This window comes from Tenrec ecaudatus, chromosome 11 (genome assembly GCF_050624435.1).
Source record: "Tenrec ecaudatus isolate mTenEca1 chromosome 11, mTenEca1.hap1, whole genome shotgun sequence".
Lineage (NCBI taxonomy): Eukaryota > Metazoa > Chordata > Mammalia > Afrosoricida > Tenrecidae > Tenrec > Tenrec ecaudatus.
The window spans coordinates 112,269,753-112,291,614 of record NC_134540.1 but is presented as its reverse complement, the minus strand read 5'-3'; the positions used below and the strand labels follow the sequence as shown (position 1 = coordinate 112,291,614).

Sequence of the window (21,862 nt, the reverse complement as noted above, 5' to 3'; positions counted from 1 at the left end):
TTTTGCTGGCGAGTCTGAAAGGGGCATCCTGCACGCTGAGCAGTAAAAGTTCCTTCCCTGGTAACTGCCCTCACCATCTAGTTTCCCTAGCTTTGACCGCTACCTGTGAACACCGCATGTTAATGCTCTGTGGCATTTGGCATATTTGGTAAATGATTATTTTGTCTTAGAGCCTTTCAAAATTTTGCCCATATAAAGTAATGATGGTAATTGCTTCTTCATTTTATGCTATTTTTGCTTATAAAGGGTTCAATGGGAACAGTTTTTTTTAATCATTTTATTGGGGGCTCCTGCTGCTCTTATCAAAATGCACACATACGTCCATTTGTACATACGTTGCCATCGTCATTTTCAAAACATTGTCTTTCTACTTGAGCCCTTGGTATCAGCTCATTTTCCTCCTTCCCCACCGTTCCAACCTCATGAACCTTTGATAATTTATACATTTGTTTTCATATTTTACACTGACTGATGTCTCCCTTTACTCACTTCTCTCTTGTCTGTCCCCATAGGAGGGGGTTATATGTAGATCATTGTGATCAGTTCCTTCTTTCTCCCCCCATCTTCCCCTTATTCTCCTGGTATCACTGCTCTCATTTTTGGCCTTGAGTTTATCTGTCCTGGATTCCCTGTGTTTCTAGCTCTTATCTGTACCTGTGTACATGTACTGGTCGATCTGGATTTATAAGGTAGAATTGAGTTCATATTAGTGGGTGGGGTGGGGGGAGGAAGCATTAAAGAACTAGAGAAAAGTTTTTATGTTTCATTGGTGCTATACTGTTCCTGCCTGGCCCTTTCTTGGGACCCTTCTCTTAGGGAATGTCCCATTGTCTACAGATGGGCTTTGGGTCTCCACTCTGTAGTCCCCCTCATTCACATTGATAGGATTTTTTGTTCTTTGATGCCTGATATCTGATCGCATTGACAATTCATGATGACAGAGGCTGGTGTGATTCTTCCATGTGGACTTTGTTTCTTCTCAGCTAGATGACCGCTTGTTTGTCTTCAAGCCTTTAAGACCCCAGACACTATATCTTTTGATAGCCGGGCACCATCAGCTTTCTTCACCACATTTACATAAACTATGCACCCATTTTGTCTTCAGCAATTGGGAAGTTAAGCATCACAGAATGCCACGTTATTAGGACAAAGTGTTCTTGCATGGAGGGAGGCCCAATATCCATCTGCTACCTTAATACTTAATATTTAACATATAAATATATGTACATAGATCTATTCCCCTGTTATATAGAAATATATTTCCATGTGTACATGCCTGTATCTAGAGCTCTAAATGCCCTGTGCCTCCTAGTTCTTTCCTCTATTTCCTTTTACTCTCCTCTTGTCCCACTATCGTGCTCTGCCTTCATTTGCGTTTCCGTTATTCCTCTCAGCTACGTTACCCTTGATCAAGCCCCACCAGGCATCCTATGCCCTCTTCACCATCGATTTTTAGATCACTTGTGAAACAATCTATTTTCATTTAGCAGTGGAAACCTGTAACCGTTTTAATTTTAATTTACTTTATGATGTGAAAGAGACAAACACCTATGCTATAATACTCATTTGTAATTTATTTGTAGAATTTGTTACACCATCAGCATTTGAACACTTTTGAATTATTTTTGAAGGCTTATAGATCAAATCAGTTTTACATTGAACATGTGCTACATACTTTGTTTCATGGCATTGATCGTGGTCCCCACAAGGTAGTATCACTTATCCCATTTTTTCCTGTATTTCTTGTGTCCATTCTCCCTTCTTTCCTAACCCCTCTGAATTTTGCCTTTTGGTAAATACTGTCATTTTGATTTAAATAGTTTATTATTCTAAAGAAGGTATATCTCCATAGTACTGTTTTCCCCCTTATTGATCTATTTATTGAAAATTAAGCCACAGGGGTGAGCTCTGTGCTAGACCTGAAGCGTGACTAGAGGCCACAGTCTTAGGGACCAAGCAGCCTGGCCCATCAAATTTTTTTAATCCTAAAATTTTCTTTAAAATCTATAATGTTTAATTTTTTTCAACAATAGAAAAATAAGTTGGAAATATGTCTATAGGATATAGATTGGGTTAGTGGTTTCAAACTTCAGGATTTCAAAATGGAAAAACTGAAGATTTTAAAATTACTAACTTTGACTTAGGTAACACTTTTATTTGCAATGGAAAGAAGTTTAACATTTTAAAAATGTGCAGTGTGTTGCCACAATACACGCCTATGAAATAAGTAAATCATATGAAATAAGATAAAATTTGGCATCAGAACTTTAGGTGGACATGAACTCCAGATAAAGGATAAACTTATCCAAGGAGCTGAAGCGGCATAGTAGTTATGCACTGGGCTGTGATCTGCAAGTTCAGTGGTTCAAAACCACCAGCTGCTCTGAGGGAAATTTCTATTCCCATAGAGAGTTACATTGTCCAGAAACCCACAGGTGCAGTTCTGCTCTGCCTTACAAGGTCGTTATGAGTTGGCATTGATTTGATGGCAATGAGTTTGTTTCTTTCCCCAAGTAAAGGAAATTGTCAACGTTTGCCAATGTTTATATCCAGGTATTATATTGTTCTTATTTTTTTGATCCACTGTTCTTGATAGTTGAATTTCTCATTATTTGCTATAATCAATAGATACATAACATTTCAAGGCAAAAATACAGGAATTGTGAGTTGAGATATTGGCTGTGACTAAATATTCAGGAATTTTTCCCAGGAAAGAGATTGTTAGCTTTCAAGGGAATAAAAAAATTAAAGCAAGACTCTTAAATTTAGATTAACTTGATTCTGGTTTTATTCATGTTAGAAGATCATTCCTGTTGTATTGTTTTCCTGCCTATCAACACTGTAATATTTTTAAATTGAATAAATGTTTGGAACAAAAAAAAGTCAGCTTCTTCCTGTGGCTTCCTGTAAGTGATTGATGTTGTTGTTGTTGTTAGGTGCCACCAAGCAGGTTCTGACCCTCAGCAACTCTATGCACCACAGAAACACTCTCTGGTCCAGCTCCATCCTCACGATTGTTCTGTGCCGAGCCCATGGTGGCAGCCACGGTGTCAGTCCATCTCTTTGAGGGCCACCTCTTTTTCACCACCCCTCTCCTTTACCAAGCATGATGTCCTTCTCCAGGGACTGGTGTCTCCGGACAGTAGGTCCAAACTATGTAAGATGAAGCCTTGCCATCCTTGCCTCTAAGGAGCACTCTGACTAAACATCCGTGACAGATCTGTTTGTCCTTTTAGCAGTCCAAGGCATTTTCAGTATTCTTCTCCAGCACAATTAAAACGCATTTCAGGAGCTGATTAGAATGTTACTTTTTATCCCTTTGTTACTGTACTTTCCTAGTCCAGGAATCCGTTTCATAGCAGTGTTTCAGTTCCAAATTTAAAAGTCAGTCCCAAAGATGTAATTCTGTAATCACAGATGCAAAGGAGGAATAGTGTTTTAGATTATAAAGAAAAATAATTTGTTTTCCTGTTTTTCAATATCTAATCCACATACCATACAATTCAATATTTTAAACATATTAAAAATATTATGCACTTATCACCACTATCAATTTTAGAACTTTTTTTTCATTCTTGTACTCTTAATTATTAGCTCCCCATTTCCTTACAACCCTTCTTGCCACAATCCTAATAATGTTTCTACATATTTATTTACCTTGGATTTGATACAAAGAAAAACATACCATCACCCCAAGAACAATAACAAAATAACAGAAAATCCTTAATGGGAAAAAAAACAGAATATAATAAAAACCAGAACAAAATTAAAATGGGTCAAATGTGAAAACAAAGGAAACGGTGTAACTCAAACTTCAAAACAAACCCAAAGCCATCTATCTAGTCATTGGACAATTCCTAGCGACCTTATAGGACCAGGTAGAACTGCCCCTGTGAGTTTTCAATCCACCTCTTTACAGGAGTGGGAAAACCTTTTTGTTTTTCTCCTGCAGAGTGGCTCATGTTTTCAAACTACTGACCTTGAGGTTAGCAACCCAACAAATGACCGTGACATCTACCTTAATTAATTTTCCAATGTACTCTGCCTGATAACAAGGTTATTCACGTCCCTCGTCAGTGATTCGAGGGCATTCTCCAGAGGCTTAACCCATATGGGGACTCTGCAAATGGATTTTGGTTTTTTATTGTCATCCCTAGCCTTCTGCAAACCGAGTGCTCAGGATTTAAGATTATACAGTCTTCGGTTTTATTTTTAAAACATCCTTGGATCACATAGACTGATATGTGAACTTAGCTGACACCTTATTTAGATGGCTTGAAAAGACAAGCCTTTAAGAACCTTTCTAGACGATCTTCTTCGTGATACCCAAGTACCTTGCTGATTTCTTCACAATACTTCACATAACTGCTAGTGATCCTTGGCAACCTTACTCCAGTTAGAAGGATGTACTGATAGATACTTATTTAGAGCAGTGCCTGGAACTTGCCTCTTACTGTTAGCTGTTAATATTATGTATTTTGTCAGGCTGAGAAATTATTAATAAGTTAGTGAAACCAAATAGAAAAAACAAAATAGAAATCGCAAAACAAGTCTCAGTTTTTAAGAAGGGGCATAAGGAATATGAAGAAGAAATAGAATGTGGAACTCGTTGCTTCCATGAACCAGCTGCCTTTTTTGTTGCCATAAGACCAGAAGAACTGGGTGGGGCCCAGCAACCATTACTGAACATTTTAATCAAACAACCTATAGAAGTTTTCTGATAAAATAGTCATTCTTTAGACACAAAAAATAACAGTGGTTTGAGTCTGTAGGAGATTGTATACCATTAACCACCAGACATTGCTGAGTCTCACTGAGTAAGAGAGTAAATTTAGAGCAAGAAAAATAGGTATAGATTTCAGTGTGAGGAAAAATTATATACATGGCAGTTTTGTTTTTCATGTTTTTACTGATTTACTTAGTTATAAGTATTGCTATTTGGTGAGCACTGTGCTAACAAGAATTAATAATCGTAGATCTGAAGCTGAAGAGAGAGTCATTAGTTGTTTTAAACCCAAGAGTTAAATGAAGTCTATTCCTGTAAAGTAAAACCAAATGTACATGTTGTTTATAGTTCATCATTTCGTCTAGCACCATTGGATACTCTGGACGCTATCCTGTGGTCATTGCTCCTTTAGCCTTACAGATTAGTTCTTTCATTAGTTGAACTACCATTGTACGATCTACTGGGATTGCAGCTTAACCCTTCTGCGATGGCTCTTCCCTTAGTGTACGTTTACCCCGTGGTGTTTTGAAACAACACTAGTTCTACAGAGCTTCTCTACATGGTGAGATATGTCTGTGAAATGCAACCGTCTATATAAACCATTCAGGGCCTGAGCAAATCTGTTTACCTTCACTTGTCCCAGTTTATTTCAAATTTAGTAGTTCCCTGAGCCATTTTCCATATAAGATGTAGATCCTACAACATAATTTTTTTCATTATCATCATTTGTTTTCAGATCTTCAGTCTTTAATGTTCTTCTTGTTTATCTGCACTGATTTCCTTAATAGTTTGCTACAAACTTGGGTGAATATGTGCCAAGAGTAAGTAGCCATACGGCTGGTGACAAGTTTATAAATAAAATGCCTTAGCTTTGAAACGCACTTTCTTTTCACACTTGTTAGTATAGAACTTTCAAACCTGTATGTAAGTAGAATTATAACTCAACTCCCCGTAAGTTCATCACCTAGTTTCAGCAATTATCGACTTCATCATTTTTTCCTATTCCTTCCTCACATATCTCCCTATTTTTTTTATTATTTTAGAGCTATCTCGGTCGTTGTGTCATTGTATCTGTAGAGATTTCATTGTCCATCTTTGAGTGATCAGGCCCCCACAGTGAGTCAGAGGAGTCCATATGGGTCTCTGAGGTGATGGACACCCTTACGGGAGCAGACAGCCTAACTTTTTCCTGTGAACAGCTGGTGTATTTGCATTGCTGACGTTGCGCTTGCAGTCCCGTGCTTAACCAAACCGTACCATCAAGGCTTAAAAACAAATGACTCAATACTGTTACTACACTTAAAAGTGACAAATATTTCATGGCTTTTAAAATCTTACATGATTTTCTGATAAAATCTTCATACTTTTATGAATAAGTATCTAAACAGGGCTCATACTTTGATGCTGATTGATATGGTAGAATCATGACCTCATAAATTTAAATATTTCATGGATATGAATTTATCGCTTCCAGTTATTGGTACTCATTTTGCTCTATCTTTTGCTAATGGGAGATTCTATAAAATGGCTGCTTAATCCTTTTGTCATGACCCCTAGGGATCTCTTGATTCCTCCCTCTCTTTCTGGTATGAAAATGTTTTAGGCGCATCTTAAACTTTTTACTTCCATTCCTGAGTTTGGCCATTTTTCTGAAGAGCTTTAACTCCTTTGATAGGGCAAAGGTTAAAGGTTACAATCTGGATCCTAGGGATGCTTTTTACTACTTATTTTATAACTGCTGTTAACTCTATGCTATTGAGTCACAATTTACCTGATGGCCATTGGTTTGGTGTACCCATTTTATATTTTTATGTAAAAATAAACTCGTTAGATCAAAATTTTAATTTCTCAATACTTAAGAAATTGCTTAATACTACAATGAGAATGGGAATATTTTCAATAACCTTAATGTGAAAAAGGCTTTTCTGGGCATGTACAATATTCAGACACCATACAGGAAGGGGTTGATAAATTTGAGCGCATTTAAATTTAAAACTTATTTACTATAACAGAAATAAATAGACTAGGGACACAATAGATCATTATATAAAGAATGGGAGAAAAATGTAAAACAAAACTCACATTCTTAACAAAAGGCCATCTTTACTTGACTTGTAGAGAGTAAAGGACTCTCCAAGAGGATTTCCCTGAAAAGCGCCTTGGAAGTTTTGAACTGAATTGTCTCCCAGAGGCCATCTTTAAATTAAGTAACAGATCAGCTTATGCAAATTAAATGGTCACCCATGAGTACTGTGCTTCGGTGTTTAAAAGAAAAGAAATCACTTATGTGAGACCAAATGGTCAACGTGTACCCTAGAGCAAAAATGAGAAAGCAAGGGAGTCTCAGGGAAGCTAGATTAATGGATGGAGAATAACCAAAATGGAAATCATGAGAATGTCGACACAATACAAAAGTTTAACCAGTGTGTATTCGACTTGATAAATGAGAACTTATTTGTTTGCCATAAATATGACAAAACACTACATCACTTAGAAGAATACAAGCAGATAAAATCCACTGCTATCTGCAACTCATAAGGACCCTGTTGAAACAAGTGGAATTCCTCGTTAGGGTTTCTGAGACCAAAAATCTTCGTGGGAATTCGACAACCTCATGTTTCTCCCAAGGAACAACTAGCTGGTGGCGCCAAACAGCTAACACTGTATTTAGCTCACCACCTAAGGACAGTGTCACAGGATTGCTTACGAGCAAACCACATCTTGAAAATTGGCCACCTTTTGTTCTACTAGAGTGTCAAACCAGTCAGACAGGACAGGTTGCTTCTATCTGCATATAAGGAAATGATTTAATAGGTATTTAATATACATAGCCACTTTTTAAAAGTATCAGATTTATTGATGTAGGCAAAGAAATCTGTCTTATTAGCATTTTTTAAAATCGGTCAAATATGTTTTCGTATACATACCGTGTACACATGTTGCTATTGTCAGGTGCCATCGAGTCATAACGAAAGGTCACCAGGTCCTGCGCCGTGGTCACGATTGTCCTTATGTTTAATCCCATTGTTGCAGCCGTCCCTTTTTCACTGACCCTCTCCTTTCCCAAGAAGGGACTAGGCTCTTGTGATACCATGTTCAAAGTGTGGGAGATGAATTCGCACTGTCCTTACCTCTCAAGTACATCTGTATATCTTCCAGTGCAGATTTGTTCAAGGTACTTTCCGTATTCCACCTGCTCCATCATTCAACTGTGTTGATTCTTCTTCCGTGTTCCTGATTCATTGTCCAACTTTCATACGCATATGAAGCAATGGAAAATGCCAAGGCCTGGGGTAGTTTACTTTAATCCTCAGTATTACATCCTTGCTTTTCAGTACTCTGAAGAGGTCTTGTGCAGCAGATTTTACCAATACAATTTGTTGTTTGATCTCTTAACTCCTACTTCCATGAGCATTGATTATGATCCAAGCGAGATGAAACCCTTGATAATTTCCATCTTTTCTCCATTTATCATATTACCCATTGGTCGAGAGTTGTAAGGATTTTTGTTTTCTTTGTATTGAGTTGTATTCCATACTGAAGATTGCAATCCTTGTTTATTTGTATAATGGCGTGATGGAATAAAGTCTGTGGAAATAAAGCCTTTGGGACCATCATTTGCTGAGAGGGCATGATTCAAAATGAGAAGCAGCAGCTACGTACATCTATTTATAATTGGAATTTGGAATGTACAAAGTGTAAATCTAGGAAAATTGGAAGTCATCAAAATTGAAATCAAACACATAAGAGCAATATCCTAGGTGTTAGTAAATTGAAATGTACTGGTGTTCACCATTGTGAATCATGCAGGAATGACAGATTTAGGAAGAATAGGATTGCATTTGTTGTCAAAAAGGACATCCCAAGGTCTATCTTGAAGTACAGTGTTGTTCTTTAATATATAGTGATAGGATAACATCTATCTGAATTCACGGAAATCCAGTCAATACAGCCATTTGCATAGCAACTACTAGAGCTACTGATGAAGAAATTGAAGAATTTTACCAATCTCTTTAGTCTGAAATTGATCAAACACAGTCATGGTGCATTGATAAAGATTGCTGATTGGAATGCAAAAGTTGGAAACAAAGAGGAAGGAAAACTAGGTGGGATTAATGTGTTGGTGATAGTAATGAATCTAGAGATTCCATGATAGAATTTTGCAAGATGAAGTACTTTATCGCAAACACCTTTTTCAAAGACAAGAAAGGCAACTGTATACATGGACTTCTCCAGATGGAATACGTGGAATTATATTATACACATTAATATTTTCTGAACTTTTCCATAGTTTTCATATAATAATGGCTGTTTCATAGATTAGTAGGTAATTAATTTTATATATCACATGGCCTGAAAATCTTGAAATACTTTAAAGTATTCAAAAGACATTCCTTAAAAATCTGTTGCTTTCTTGAAATACTGATTTCTTGAACTATTGTGTTTATCGATTATGAGTTGGCCTACTTTGGTTGAAATGAAAGTAATGATAGAATATAAATGATGTCTATTACCATCATCTTAGAAATTTGTAGTTCTCTTGAATAAATTTGTCTTAAAAAAAAAAAGTTCAGAAGTTCTAAGCCTAGGGGCTCGGGACCATAGCCTTAGGGGACACGCCAAGGTCAATTGGAATAATGTAGGGCAAAGAAACCAATGTTCCACCATAGATGGATACAGGAATCACTAGAAGAAAGTAACATAATCAGTGGTACATTGAGGGAATTGAAATGTATGGGTTAAAACAATATGTTGGAAATAGTTGAAGGTAAAATATGATCTGTTATATAAACCTTCACCTAAATTGTAAGAAAAGTTAAACGCTCCATCATTTTTAAAAGTTGCACACTATTAGTTGAATGTTTTAATGACTCAAATTAATTTTTAAAATGCAACTAGTTAAAAAATTCCTCTGTAAATAATTTTAAGATAGAAATTATAAATGTGAAGAAACTTGTGCCAAATTTTTGTGAAGAATTTAACTGGAAGACGCAACATTTTTTGCTTTCTTTTTGACTGAATTGTTTCAAGTTGTAATATCCTTTTATGAATAGGTATATTTTAAAATGTGTTGTTTCTTAAGTATCAGATTCCTTAATTTTTTTAGTTGTAAGACATTGAAGACATTGTGATGTACCCATGGACTGAAAACTTTTGAGTTGCATTTTCATAAATGTATATGTTTAGATTTGAATTTTATATCTAGGGACTTCAGTATCACATCACACAACTCATGTGAACATGTAATTGTTTCTATATTTCATATTGCTTTGAATTTCTGCTATAAATCTTTTATGACTATGAATTGTTTCATTGTTGGTAGCATTGATTTATTTTAGTTAATGTTACTTAATATGAATGCATATTTCCAAACTAGCCACATTGTAGCAGGTTCCTAGATTTGACTATTCCTTAAGTTTAAGTTTTATCATTGTCAGTAATAGGAGCTTTGTAGGATATACTATATTTTTCAGTAGAGGAGATGATATTTTGAGTGTGTGCTTTTTTTCCTTTAACATTCCTCACATTGAGCTGTTTTTGTTGGTAAAGTGAGTACTCGACAATTTTCTGGCACTTGTAATTATTGGATGTAATTTGTAGGTAAAACTTTACAATATGTAATTATTTTACATTAATAAATAATTTGTGAATTAGCAAAAAAACCTACATTTATCATACAAATTATAAGTTAGATTTTGATTTAAATATCACAGCCAGAATTTTGAGAACCCTGGGATTGCTGTCTTCAATAATTGTTCTCACTGTATTTTAAACATATAGACATGTGTCTGATTAAATATTAGCCAGTAGTGAAATAGCTCTACTCAATTACACGACATTGTTCTTGTTTTATTTTTAAAGGAATTTCCAACCAGCTTTGATGGTGTGGTGGATAACATGTTGGGCTGCTAATTGCAAGGTCAGTAGTTTGGATCCACCAGCCACTCCAAAGGAGAAAGATAAAGTTTCTTCTCCTGTGAAGATTTGCAGCCTCAGAAACCCCAAGGGGGCAGTTCTACTTTGCCCTACGGGGTTACTATGCGTCAGAATTTATTTTATGGCAGTGAATTGTTGTGGTTAATTTTAGGAACTGGGTTATACCCTGTAGGATAGAATGGAACTGTTCCTTTGGGTGTCTGATGCTGTCGACCTATGTGGAAGCAAAGAGCTTTGTCTTTTTCCTGTGGAACAACTGGTGGGTTCGAACTGCTGACCTTGAGGTTAGTAGTCAGTGCCTACAGGGACTCTTGAGTTGGCATCATCTCAGTGGTTGTCTTTTTTGGGAGGCTGGTAATAAACTGTCATGAAAAACTAAATTGTATATTGTAGTAATGTTGTAAATTGAGAGATATATAACCACAGAGCAAAAGAATAGATGGCTGCCTTCACTTAACAGAATTTTTAATTTACATATTAGGAACTAGAACATGCATTTTCAGAAGCTATTAATGTCCTTTACTGCAATAATTTTATTTTAGGCTGCAGTTCATGGAGCTCGTTTCAAAGGACAGGACCTAAAACTGGCATGGAATAAACCAATAACTAATACTTCAACTGCTGAAATAGAAGAAGCTGAACCTGATGAAGAGGAAGTATGTTTTTTGTTTGTTTTTTCATTTATTTTTAGCCTTTAATTTCTATTCTTATATACAGTGTGGTTTTTACAATTGTGATTTTAATATAAAGCTTTATTTCTGAGCCATATTCCAAGCAGGGAGTGGCAGATAAATGTAGTCAACTTTAAATTTTCTAGACTAATGAAACTCGTGGTAAATTGCTTATCTAAAGAGAATATATGAAATCACATTAATCTTAGTTTTCACTTACTCTTAGATGACAGTAATTATTCATTAGATTTTTGCTTCACAGGAAAACTTGTATGACATTTAAAATTTTAGAGTATCGGATTTACTCAATTGTTTTTTAACATTTAGCTTTCCTATATTTTACTTTTCATGCTTTCAGTTCAATAGAGTGAATGCCTGCTATACGTTAGGTACTATGATAGGCTCAAAAATGAATAAGACACGGTCCCTATCAATAAGGAACTTATAATCTGAACAGAAGGGATGATAGCAGATATACAGAAAATGCTATAATAAAAGGCAGAATTATATACTGAACAAAGATTTGAACAATGTGCTGTGGGAACCCTGAGGAAAGTGTGCTTTGGTTTTTGTCCAGAAGAATCTTGAAGGAGTTATGACAGTGAGGTGGGTCCTTAGTGATAAAATAGCTATCTATAACATTTTAGACGGATGAACTTAAGGAAAGATGTCAACTGGTTAATTATCTTAGGCAACAGAAATTAGCTTGATACTGAGAGGTGTGGACATATAGGCCAGCCAGTGAGGCAGGCAGAACACTCGAGAAATACAGGTAGGGAAATGAGTTCGTGTTTTATCTATCTTAGATTTTCATAATAGCACATAATTTTCTTTGAAGGACATTTCAAGACTGTTATACATATTTATAGTCTAATGCAAAAATAAAGTGTATACTTTGAAACTCACATACATGATTTGTCATTTTATATTTTAGATTATACCTTTGTCCTTCCATGAGTTTGAATTGAATGGGGAGAAAAGCAGGAGAGCTCCGGGTATTAGGTATTTTGAAAAGTTTGAAAAAGCAGCCGATTTCTATGAAAGGGATGGAAAGTAGAAAAGAATGTTATAAAAGAAAATGGTATATTCAGCAGAAAAGAATATACGTTTTGGTAGAATAAATTTTTGGCTCATTTAGTTTTCAAGGTTAGATGGAGCAATTCAGGGAAGATGACCATGTTTTCTTTAAACAATGAAGTTTTGGGACAGCATCTTGGCTGTATAGTAGAGGGCATAATTTCAGAGCCAGGAGAAAAGGCATATATAAAGACTTTTTACTCTTTCATTAGTCCTTGTTTTCATGTAAGCAATAGAACAGACACTACAGAGAAACCATTGAGTGATTAAGGTTGCTTTGTTTCTTATATGTTGAAATTATAGAAATACCTTTCATATTCGACCTTGTTAAGAGAGAGATCAGTATTTTAAAGTGTCAACTTTTTTTCTTTTTCTTTTCTTTTTTCCTTGGGGTAAATTCCTAAATACATTTTAAACTAAAGTTTCAGGAAGAGTCTTTGGTGGATGACTCATTACTTCAAGATGATGATGAAGAAGAAGACGACACTGAATCTCGTTCTTGGAGAAGATGATTTGACTGATCACTGATCTGCATATGCTAGAACTCTCCCTGTGTTTCATTAGTTTTATCTAATGTACTTTGACATATTTGTAAAAACAATTTTTGGTAAATTGTGATGAAGATGGATTTCACAAATAGACAAAAGAGAAGAAAACTACCTTCTGCTCCTGTATTTTGGAAGATTAATGTTTGCATTTTATTTCAGTAAACAATTGCTAAGACATCACACTAGAAACATATGCAATGTTTTTATTACATACTTCTACTGAACGTTACAGAATTCTTTGGATTCTTTGTAATTTAATGAATAGGTCTAAAAACTTAAGACCAATATTTGTTATAATTTACAAGGTTTTGTTTTACTCTAAATGAGGAATGAATTTGCATTTAAAATCTTAATGAATGTTTTCAAAAATGAATAGATAACATAGTATTCTAACTAAAGTCTCCCAAGTTATGTATTCATAATATTACATAGTAGTATGCTTAGGCTTTACTATGTATTAGCCTTTAATTGAATCTGTGTGTGTATTTTACCTTATGGGTTTAAATGATAATGGTGTATGACTGCTTTGCATATGAGTCATTATGCATTCAGATGTTAAAATAAAGTGGAATGGTCTCTTTAAAAAAAAAAGGAAAAAAAGATGATAAAAAAGACAATATTCTTTGCTTTTTCAAAAAAAGAAAAAAAAAAAAAAGACCGTTCCAGATGGCAATCTACCCTCTCCCCCAATTATCACAAAAGGAGCTATAATCACTAATTCACTCTTAATAATAATGGTTACTGGTACCTTTTCTATAATGTACAATCCATTGTTTAAAATTTATACCACTTTAGTTTGGTTTGATCTTATAAACTTTCAACAGATGTCTTAAGATTTAAAAACAGGCTGATTAGTTTGGAAGCAGACTTCAAGTAGAACTAACATTTGAGGAATAAGAAAACATCACATTACACTTTGGATGTATGAAAGAAACATGACCATTTGAAGATGTATGAATAAAGAAATGTACTGTAAATACTGCTTTAGGAAAACACTGTTTGGTAAGTGTTCCGGTGTGATATTTTAAGTGTGCATTTCCTATACTTGTATGAAAGTTGTTGACAGTGCAGAAATACTGTTCTTTTTCTGACAAGTCAACATTCTGGTTGAAAGTGAATACAGCAGTTTCCAGGAATTAAGTGGTTTTTGTAGTATGAGGGGGTGGGTGGATACATATTTACCTCTTAAAATTCACCATTATGGCTATAAGTATTTCTGCCTATCCTTAAATGATAGTGATTACATAATTAGTCAGATTTCTAAAGTCATCATCCTTCAGATTGAGATCCTCACTGCAAAATATAATGTCGTCAACACCACCACCATAGTCTCCTGCCTTTGGACTACTTAGTACATGCTGTTATCTGTGTCATGTCCCCCCCCACCCCGACCCTCCCACCCCCACATACAGTTGCATATATTTTTTTGTGGTAATAGGAATATTTTGACAGGCAGTTGGTGCATAAGTTAATATTGAAATTTTTAAAATCCAGTATCAGATGGCAAATAGTGACTTCACTCAAAATTTTTTACTATCCTTAGATCTATATTGTATGTTGACTGTGTGCTATTCTGATTTATTAGGTAAGTGTGTTTTCTTTTCTTTTTAGTAGTCGTGAAAGGTGCCAAATTGGCAGAGGCTCACGTTGCTTCTCTTTACACCAAACAGGTATTATAAAGAAAGTCAATCTTTCAAAGGCCAGTTAAATCTTCATGTTGATTTTTTATTTTGATTAGTATATTTTAGCTTGATATTTTAAAAATATAAAATTCCCTTTTAATTAACTGAAATACCTACTGTGTAAATTAAATTCATAAATAGCAAATCAGTTTTCTGATCTTAAATATTAATATCATAAAACTGAAGACTGTCTTAAGCTATGTGTCTGAAGGAATCAGAAGAAAAGTGTGTTTTTAGTTTGCCTCAAAGTATGGGGATTAACATTAGCAATATTCGTTAGAGTCATAATTATATTTAATTAGAATTATGTAATTTTGCTGATAAATTTTGTTTTAATTATTCTGTCGATAAATGTGTAGTGCTCTACATGTACTGTGATGTGTTCTCATATAAACCTTAAGTATCCCTTACAAGTACTTGTTCCTCTTATGCAAATGCAGGACCTTAAGTCAGTAGCAGCTTAGTGACTTGCTCAAAGTCACAGCTAGTTCATCGGAGGATTAAATTCCGAACACAAGCTTTCTGATTTCAATTTCAACTCTATCTCGCATACCTCCTTAATTCCTGAATAAGCATGAGACTGTGTCAATGTGATAGTTTATGCTTGAGAGATACTGTACAAAGTTCAACTTCTTGGCTACTCGCAAGTTCATACTGTTATCACCCTCCCTTTAAATACAGCACTTTTGTTCATATTTCTGTTATAATATTTACATTGTAATATAATTTATCTGGTTCATACGTCTGTCTTCCCAGTAGATTACAAGCTCCTCAAGGATTGGGGACCATGTCTTATTCATCTTTTTCTCTCTAATGCTAATCACAAAACCTGGCTAGTCATGTGCACTCAGATGTGTATTGTATGAATTACCGAATGAATGCATATTTGAATCTCCAATAAAGGAGTGACAATTTACCTCCCTTGTTAATTCTTATCAATTTTTCTATCTCTTGAAAGTCTTTTTTTTTTTTTCAGTCACTGAGACTATTTTGCTAAACAATTGATAGTGTATTTTCTTACCAGTGGTGTAGTACAAGTACTTCTGGAAGTGTACACCCATGCATAGTGGAATTTGAGTGTTAGTTTCAAGTGTAAAATAGTCTTTTGCTTTCTATCAATGTATAAGAATAGAAATGCTAGGAGCCAATGTCATCTATCCTGTAAGGTTGTTTTTTTTTGTGTTGTTTTTAACATTTTCCAGTAAGGTTTTTTTATATAGACTTTGCTCTCGGTTCGAGCTCTATCACTGACTGTGGCCACAGACAAGTTTCCTAAAATAACCTTTCCGTATCTTGTAAGAAAGTGAGCTACATCAAACGTTTCCAAACTTACTTGGCTTATTACCTCCTTTTTGGAGAAAACATTACTCATTGCCCCTGTAATTAAACACTTTTGTACTATATAAAGCCCATTTTCCAGGATAGGTATCTGCCTTTGCACGCCCCTGGATTGCTTCAGCACTCCCATGGGACAGTATTGCCCACTTTGGGAAACACTGAAACATGTTCTAAGATACATTTTACTTTTATAATTTCCTTGATGTGGTATGTTAGTATTATAGCTAAAACAGTATATCTAAACTGATTGTCTCTTGTTCCTATTGCTATTTGTCATATCAACAGAAACAACTTTGATTTTGCTATGACTCATAAAATGTCGGTGTAATTGTGTATATTGTGTTCCTTTAATGCTTGCATTTGCCAGCATCAATTATATGTATCCTATATAATTTAGGTTAATTTTTATGTACTCCTCACTTATCAGCTCTCTTGTTATTTGACATTTTGCATTTATGATAATAGTGAAAATTCTATATCTTTTGTGCACTAATGATGCATGTCTAGCAGTAATGAATGCCAAGGTGCAAGGCAAGATTAATCCTGGCTCTGATGCTTAGGATTATATATCAGGTTGGGCCATGAACCACATTGATTTGACAGTTTTGTAGTAATGAGATTTGGCTGTCATGTAATGAAAGTTATCATTTTGTGATCTGATGTTGCCATCCTTCGTTTTCCATAATGATCTGGTGGTCTTGGAACCTAACCATGTCCATAAGTGCATTCAATAGCACTTCCATTTTCTAATTTTTATTTCTAAATTGAAAGTCTCAAAAATACATATAAGTATTTATAATTGAGATGCAGTCAATTCTCCCATCATTATGCAATTAAGTATCCTCTGTTTTATTTTGGTTTATTTTATGCTTTTCTACCACCAAACACATTTTTAAAATTCTATAGCTCTCAACGAGTTCTATCAATGATTTAGTACAGGTCTGGCCGCTGTAGAAGTGAGTTGGATGTGGGAAAGAATTTGAAGACAATGTGTATGTATTCATTTTTAATAGAAAATAGTTGAGGGATATTTTCCTGGTTAAAAGATCGATTAGGATTACCTCAAGGGGTGGTTAACTTGTCATTTTATATTTTTCACCAAATATTTTCTATCTCAATAATGTTTTATTTACTGAATGAATGTAAATTTTAAAAATAAGTATTTAACTGATACTCAAATGTATTTAATGAAAATATGCTTATATGAATGACAGAGTATCCCATAGCTTTTGTTTTATTGTAATCAGAGGTAACAGCCAATAGTTTAATAATAAAGATAAGAGTTTAGCACATTACTGGTAGAAAGTATGGCTGAGCTAATCTGAAAGATATTTCTTGTTGCTAGAACTGTTTGTGACTTCATTTCTGCCCTTCCTGGGAACTTGAAACAGTAGGCAGTAGCTGTAAGGGTTATAAAAAGAAAGGAACAGTTACTTGTTTAGTGTGTTGAACTATTAATAGATAATTTAGAGTATTCTAAAAGCTTATCAATTAGTATTTTCCCCCTCGTACACATCATGTAGATGTGTAACTATAGAAAATTGTTACGGCCCTTCTAAAATTTATTAGAAGCATCAGGTGTTTTCTTCTCTTAAAAGTTCAATTACCGTATATATACTTGAGTATAAACTGACCCGAATATCCTCCGAGGCACCTAATATTACCACAGAAACTGCATTAAAAAATAGGCTGAAAAGCTCGGCTTATACTCAAGTATTTATGTTAGCCTTTTAAAACAAATGCACCCTGCATGAAACGCTGGGCAATTAAATTCACTTAGTGATCTCTTTTTCTGTCCTTAGTAAACCTTCTCAGTTAAAGATAGAAATTTCATCTAGAAGTAAATCACAGTGTATATTTTAAGGCAGAAAGGATTTCTTTCTTTCACATCTCAGAAACTTCTTGTCTAGTAGTTAACTTCTTGAATTAGCTAGTTACTTTGAAGTCTGTATATCAGGGTGATTTCCTATGAGAGGAAAGAAAAATCAGTGAACTTGACTGACATTCTCAATAATTTCTAATGACATTGTTTTTACTTGTTAAATAGAAAATTTCTAACTTGATAAATACTTTCCTTACAGTTTATCAGTATTCGTGTGATCATTATTTAGTGTAATTGAAAGCTTTTTTTAAAAAAAAAATTGCTGTTTTGTATCAACTTAAACTTGCCCTTCCTAACTCCTTTCTTTTCTTTCACCCATTCACTCATCTTCTTATCATTCCAAACATTGGACTTCCTTTTAGTGCTAGTCTCTGTCTTATTTCAGTGTGTTCCTTTTTGTTTCTGTTGCTGACTTCTCTGTCAAATTGTGTTAAATAATTTGAGTAAAGAATAAAATGATTATCATTTTATTCTTAAGGATATTAGGCATAACTTGTAGTTACTTTGGAATCTTTCGGGAAACTTAAGAAAACTATTCCGTTATTTATATTATCTTGGAATTTATGATTTCTTAAAAGTAACTTTGCTTACCCATCTTATGAAGATTGACAATCTATATTCAGTTAATAAATTTCTAGCCAAAACTTTAGTACACAGCTATGTGGTAGTGGTATGATTTTTTGCAGATTTTAATGTTTAAAGAAAACGTGATGCAGAGACGTTTTCTTACAATCACGTTAACCCTAAATCTTTGTGTAAATTGTCTCCAACTCTATTTCAGGTATTTTTTTAGTAGATTTGAGTTTGTTTGTTTGTTTTTAGTGTAGAAAAAGTTGGTGAATTTTTAATGTGATGTGAATTTTTTTTTAATAATCTTCTCTTTTTCCAGCAGAGAGAGATCATCATTACCTGAATTAGCTTTGTGACTACAACAACAAGGAAGTGTTCCTGTGTGGGAGACAAGCCCAACTTTTATAATATCATCCTTTCATTTTATGTTTGCCTTTTTACCAGTTTGAATAGATGTTTACATGTACTATAATTAACATTATATAGTTGCAATTCCTTAAGGGTATATAGGAATCCAGAGGTGTACTAGAGCGTGTATTTTGACCTTAATCTAAATATTTTCCTCCCATCACTTGATGGCCCATTAGTTCGTAAACATTTAGGAAAGAACATGACCCCTTTGTTTCCTAATGTAAGTTCATCTTAGCTCATTCAGAATTGTGTCCAGGAAACCTTTAAACATTGATACATGCTCATTACCAGGAATAATTTAGAATGAAGAAAGGAATTAGAATGTTAAGCATAAATTTGATTTTAGAGTATATGTGGAGGGTTACAACAATCCTTAAAATAATTTTGAGCAAATGATAAAATACTTTTTATATACTACAATAGCATACTTATTCTGCATATGAAAAGCAAAAGGAAATAGTATTGTATGTCTAATATTGTTCAAGACTGTAGTTTTAAAAATAATATGTCCAAATTATTAATAAACAATATGGTCTATAAATATTTATAAAGACTGATTAAATCACATCTTACAAATTCATCCTGTTTCTTTTATAATAGACACTATAAAAAAGTTTTTACAAAATTAATTCTTTGGTATTTCTTATAGGTTCTTATGAAATATATGAGAAATCAGAGTTTTCTTTTTTTCCTAAAAAATATGAAATGCTTCACGAATTTGCGTGTCATCCTTGCACACGGGCCATGCTAATCTTCTCTGTATCATTCCAATTCTAGTATATATGCTGCCGAAGCGAGCACGGAAGTTTTCTTTCATACTAAGTCCAAATTGTACTTTATTCAAATTGATTTTGATTTATTTTATTTTCATCCAGCAGTGCTCTTTTTGCAAAGTTGCCTATTCTACAAACACGCTTTTCTTGCAGCTTTCTCATGAAAAATGAAAAAGGTTCCAGTGAACCTGCAGTCACAGTGTAAATTAGCTGTATTGGCCATGTCACAGTTAACGTAGACTTGGCACAAAGGAAAAGTATGCCTTTTGGAAAGTTAAACATCATTATGACTCTGTCCCAAGACATTTTTAAAATTTGACACTTTGGGTTCATGTTTATAAACTAGTGAATAGCTACAGAGAGTTGGTATTTTTTCAGACTTTTCAATACTTTACAAGGAAAGAATCTTTGTCCGTATAATGGTTCTGTTGCTATGTCAAAAACTCCAAGAACATCTTCTAAAGATACAGTGCTTGCTGTTAACCATTTTGATTGACTAATGGATGTGGCATGGACCACTTGCCCCCACCATCATTGACTTTGGGTCAGCTTGTTTGCTGGCTTTCTTTTAAATTACAGCAAAACCGAATTGATTATGCCAGTGGGAACCACAGTCAAGATGCTTATTAGAGTTTTCAGAAGATGATTGTGCCTTTTGAAAATTTCTGTGAGATCCAGTAACTCATTTGTTTATTTAAATTCCCACTTGTTGATTAAAATAATCATTATTCCATTTCCTTGCATATGATTCACGTGGAACATTGGGTAAATAACTGTACAGAACCACTTGTGTAATTTAATGAAGCAGTTTACCCCTGTGCATGAGTACATTATGGAAATCTTTTCTAGATCTTTATATTTTTTTACATACATATATTTTACACTGTTAGCTGCCCTAGGCAGTCTGTGTGTGTATGTGTATTTTTTAATATAGAATTTATATTTATGCTCAAAATACAGGTCACCTGAATGATTTTGGTCTGGTTTACAAGATAAATAATAGTTTAAAGTGATGCTCCCCCTCTCAAATGTTGTAATAAAAAGACATTGGTGCTATAGACCACTTGTCTAAAACTTAACTAGACTTGTGGCTTACTCTAATCTTGCAGCGTAATTATGAAGGGATGTGGTGAATTACAGAAAGGGGCAAGTCCATAGAAAACACCTTATAATTTTAAGATATAGTCATAAAAGAAAACTATTAATCTATGCCCAGCTGACCAAAAAGAAAATAGAGTTCTTTCAGTCTATCATCACCTCATTTGATTAGAAGAAAGGGTGTTAATTTGGCTAGAATAAAAAAAGTAACAAATTCAGCATGACTTGGTTACCCACATTTCAAATAGAAACCTTGTTCTAGTCTCAAAATATGATGTAGTCCTTTACTCCTTTAAATTTCCCCCTTTTTTACACTCAAAATGTGGTAGAATAACTCAAACATAGATAACACATTAGATGAATTATAAAGCAGGTGCATTACGTGCATGTGAAAGTTCTACACTGATGTGTACATCGAATTTTTGTTTTGTCCTTAAGACTTCATTCCCGTGCCATAGTGATTGTTCTTAAAGAGTCCATTTTGTAAGTATCAGCCAAACTTGCGTAAATGTTTACTTTAGATTCTCAGATCCTGAACCCTGTTTAGATTCTGATGCAATTCAGAACATAATGTCTGGCACAAAACTTCCTTTAATATGTGGTTTACTTGATTTCAATTTTCTGTAGATTGTAGAATCTAAATACACCAAAGGAGTCTTTTCTTGTCTTGTTTGTTCCAGCTTTTTTCATACTTTAATAGCCCTGCCCAGAAATATCCCATTTCATGAATATGTGTTGGCATGGGAGAAAAATTCCCTGCTCTTTGGAGAGAAAGTAATTGGTTAAGCTGTAGAAGCTTTTTTTTTTTAAGGTATTAAAACTTGAACTGCCAAAGGTAAAACTTGAACTAGAAAATTACTCTTGTATGCTTAGAATGTGTATTATAATACATGTTTATGTGGGGTTGACAGCATTTTTATTATATGTAGTTGAATTATGTTATTTGGTTTGTTAAATATCCATAATGTTTATTATTTTTATACTTTGAAAACTTTAAAATAAAATAGTCTTATTAAAAACTCATATTAATTTTGTAAAATTGTCCTGCATCTTGGATCAGTTATTTTAATTGAAAACTAGAGAGAAAAATAAATCGTCCTTAGGCATTACATAATTGAGATGTCTAGAAATGTTATACAAAGAAATGGC

General features: G+C 34.1%; 1 protein-coding gene and 1 non-coding gene across 13 annotated transcripts in view; one reads left to right on the top strand and one right to left on the bottom strand.

The window, feature by feature from the left end:
• The window catches only part of RBM26 (RNA binding motif protein 26), a 109,131-nt gene extending 87,469 nt beyond the window's left edge, over window positions 1–21,662 (top strand). For 3 of the 12 annotated variants that reach the window (XM_075563504.1, XM_075563503.1, XM_075563500.1), the window contains exons 21-24: window positions 11,206–11,319; window positions 12,834–13,961; window positions 14,571–14,629; window positions 18,751–21,658. In XM_075563504.1, the coding sequence (XP_075419619.1) occupies window positions 11,206–11,319; window positions 12,834–12,923 (204 nt within the window). In that variant the 3' untranslated portion in view covers window positions 12,924–13,961; window positions 14,571–14,629; window positions 18,751–21,658. Of the gene's footprint in view, window positions 1–10,588; window positions 10,647–11,205; window positions 11,320–12,833; window positions 13,962–14,570; window positions 14,630–18,750 lie in introns of those variants that run through there. The other 9 variants (XM_075563502.1, XM_075563495.1, XM_075563499.1 and 6 more) reach the window with 8 other exon arrangements.
• On the bottom strand, window positions 19,537–19,643 carry LOC142461900 (U6 spliceosomal RNA). The gene has a single exon (XR_012787069.1). It is a non-coding gene; the product is annotated as a U6 spliceosomal RNA (small nuclear RNA).
• Window positions 21,663–21,862: the final 200 nt, after the last annotated feature.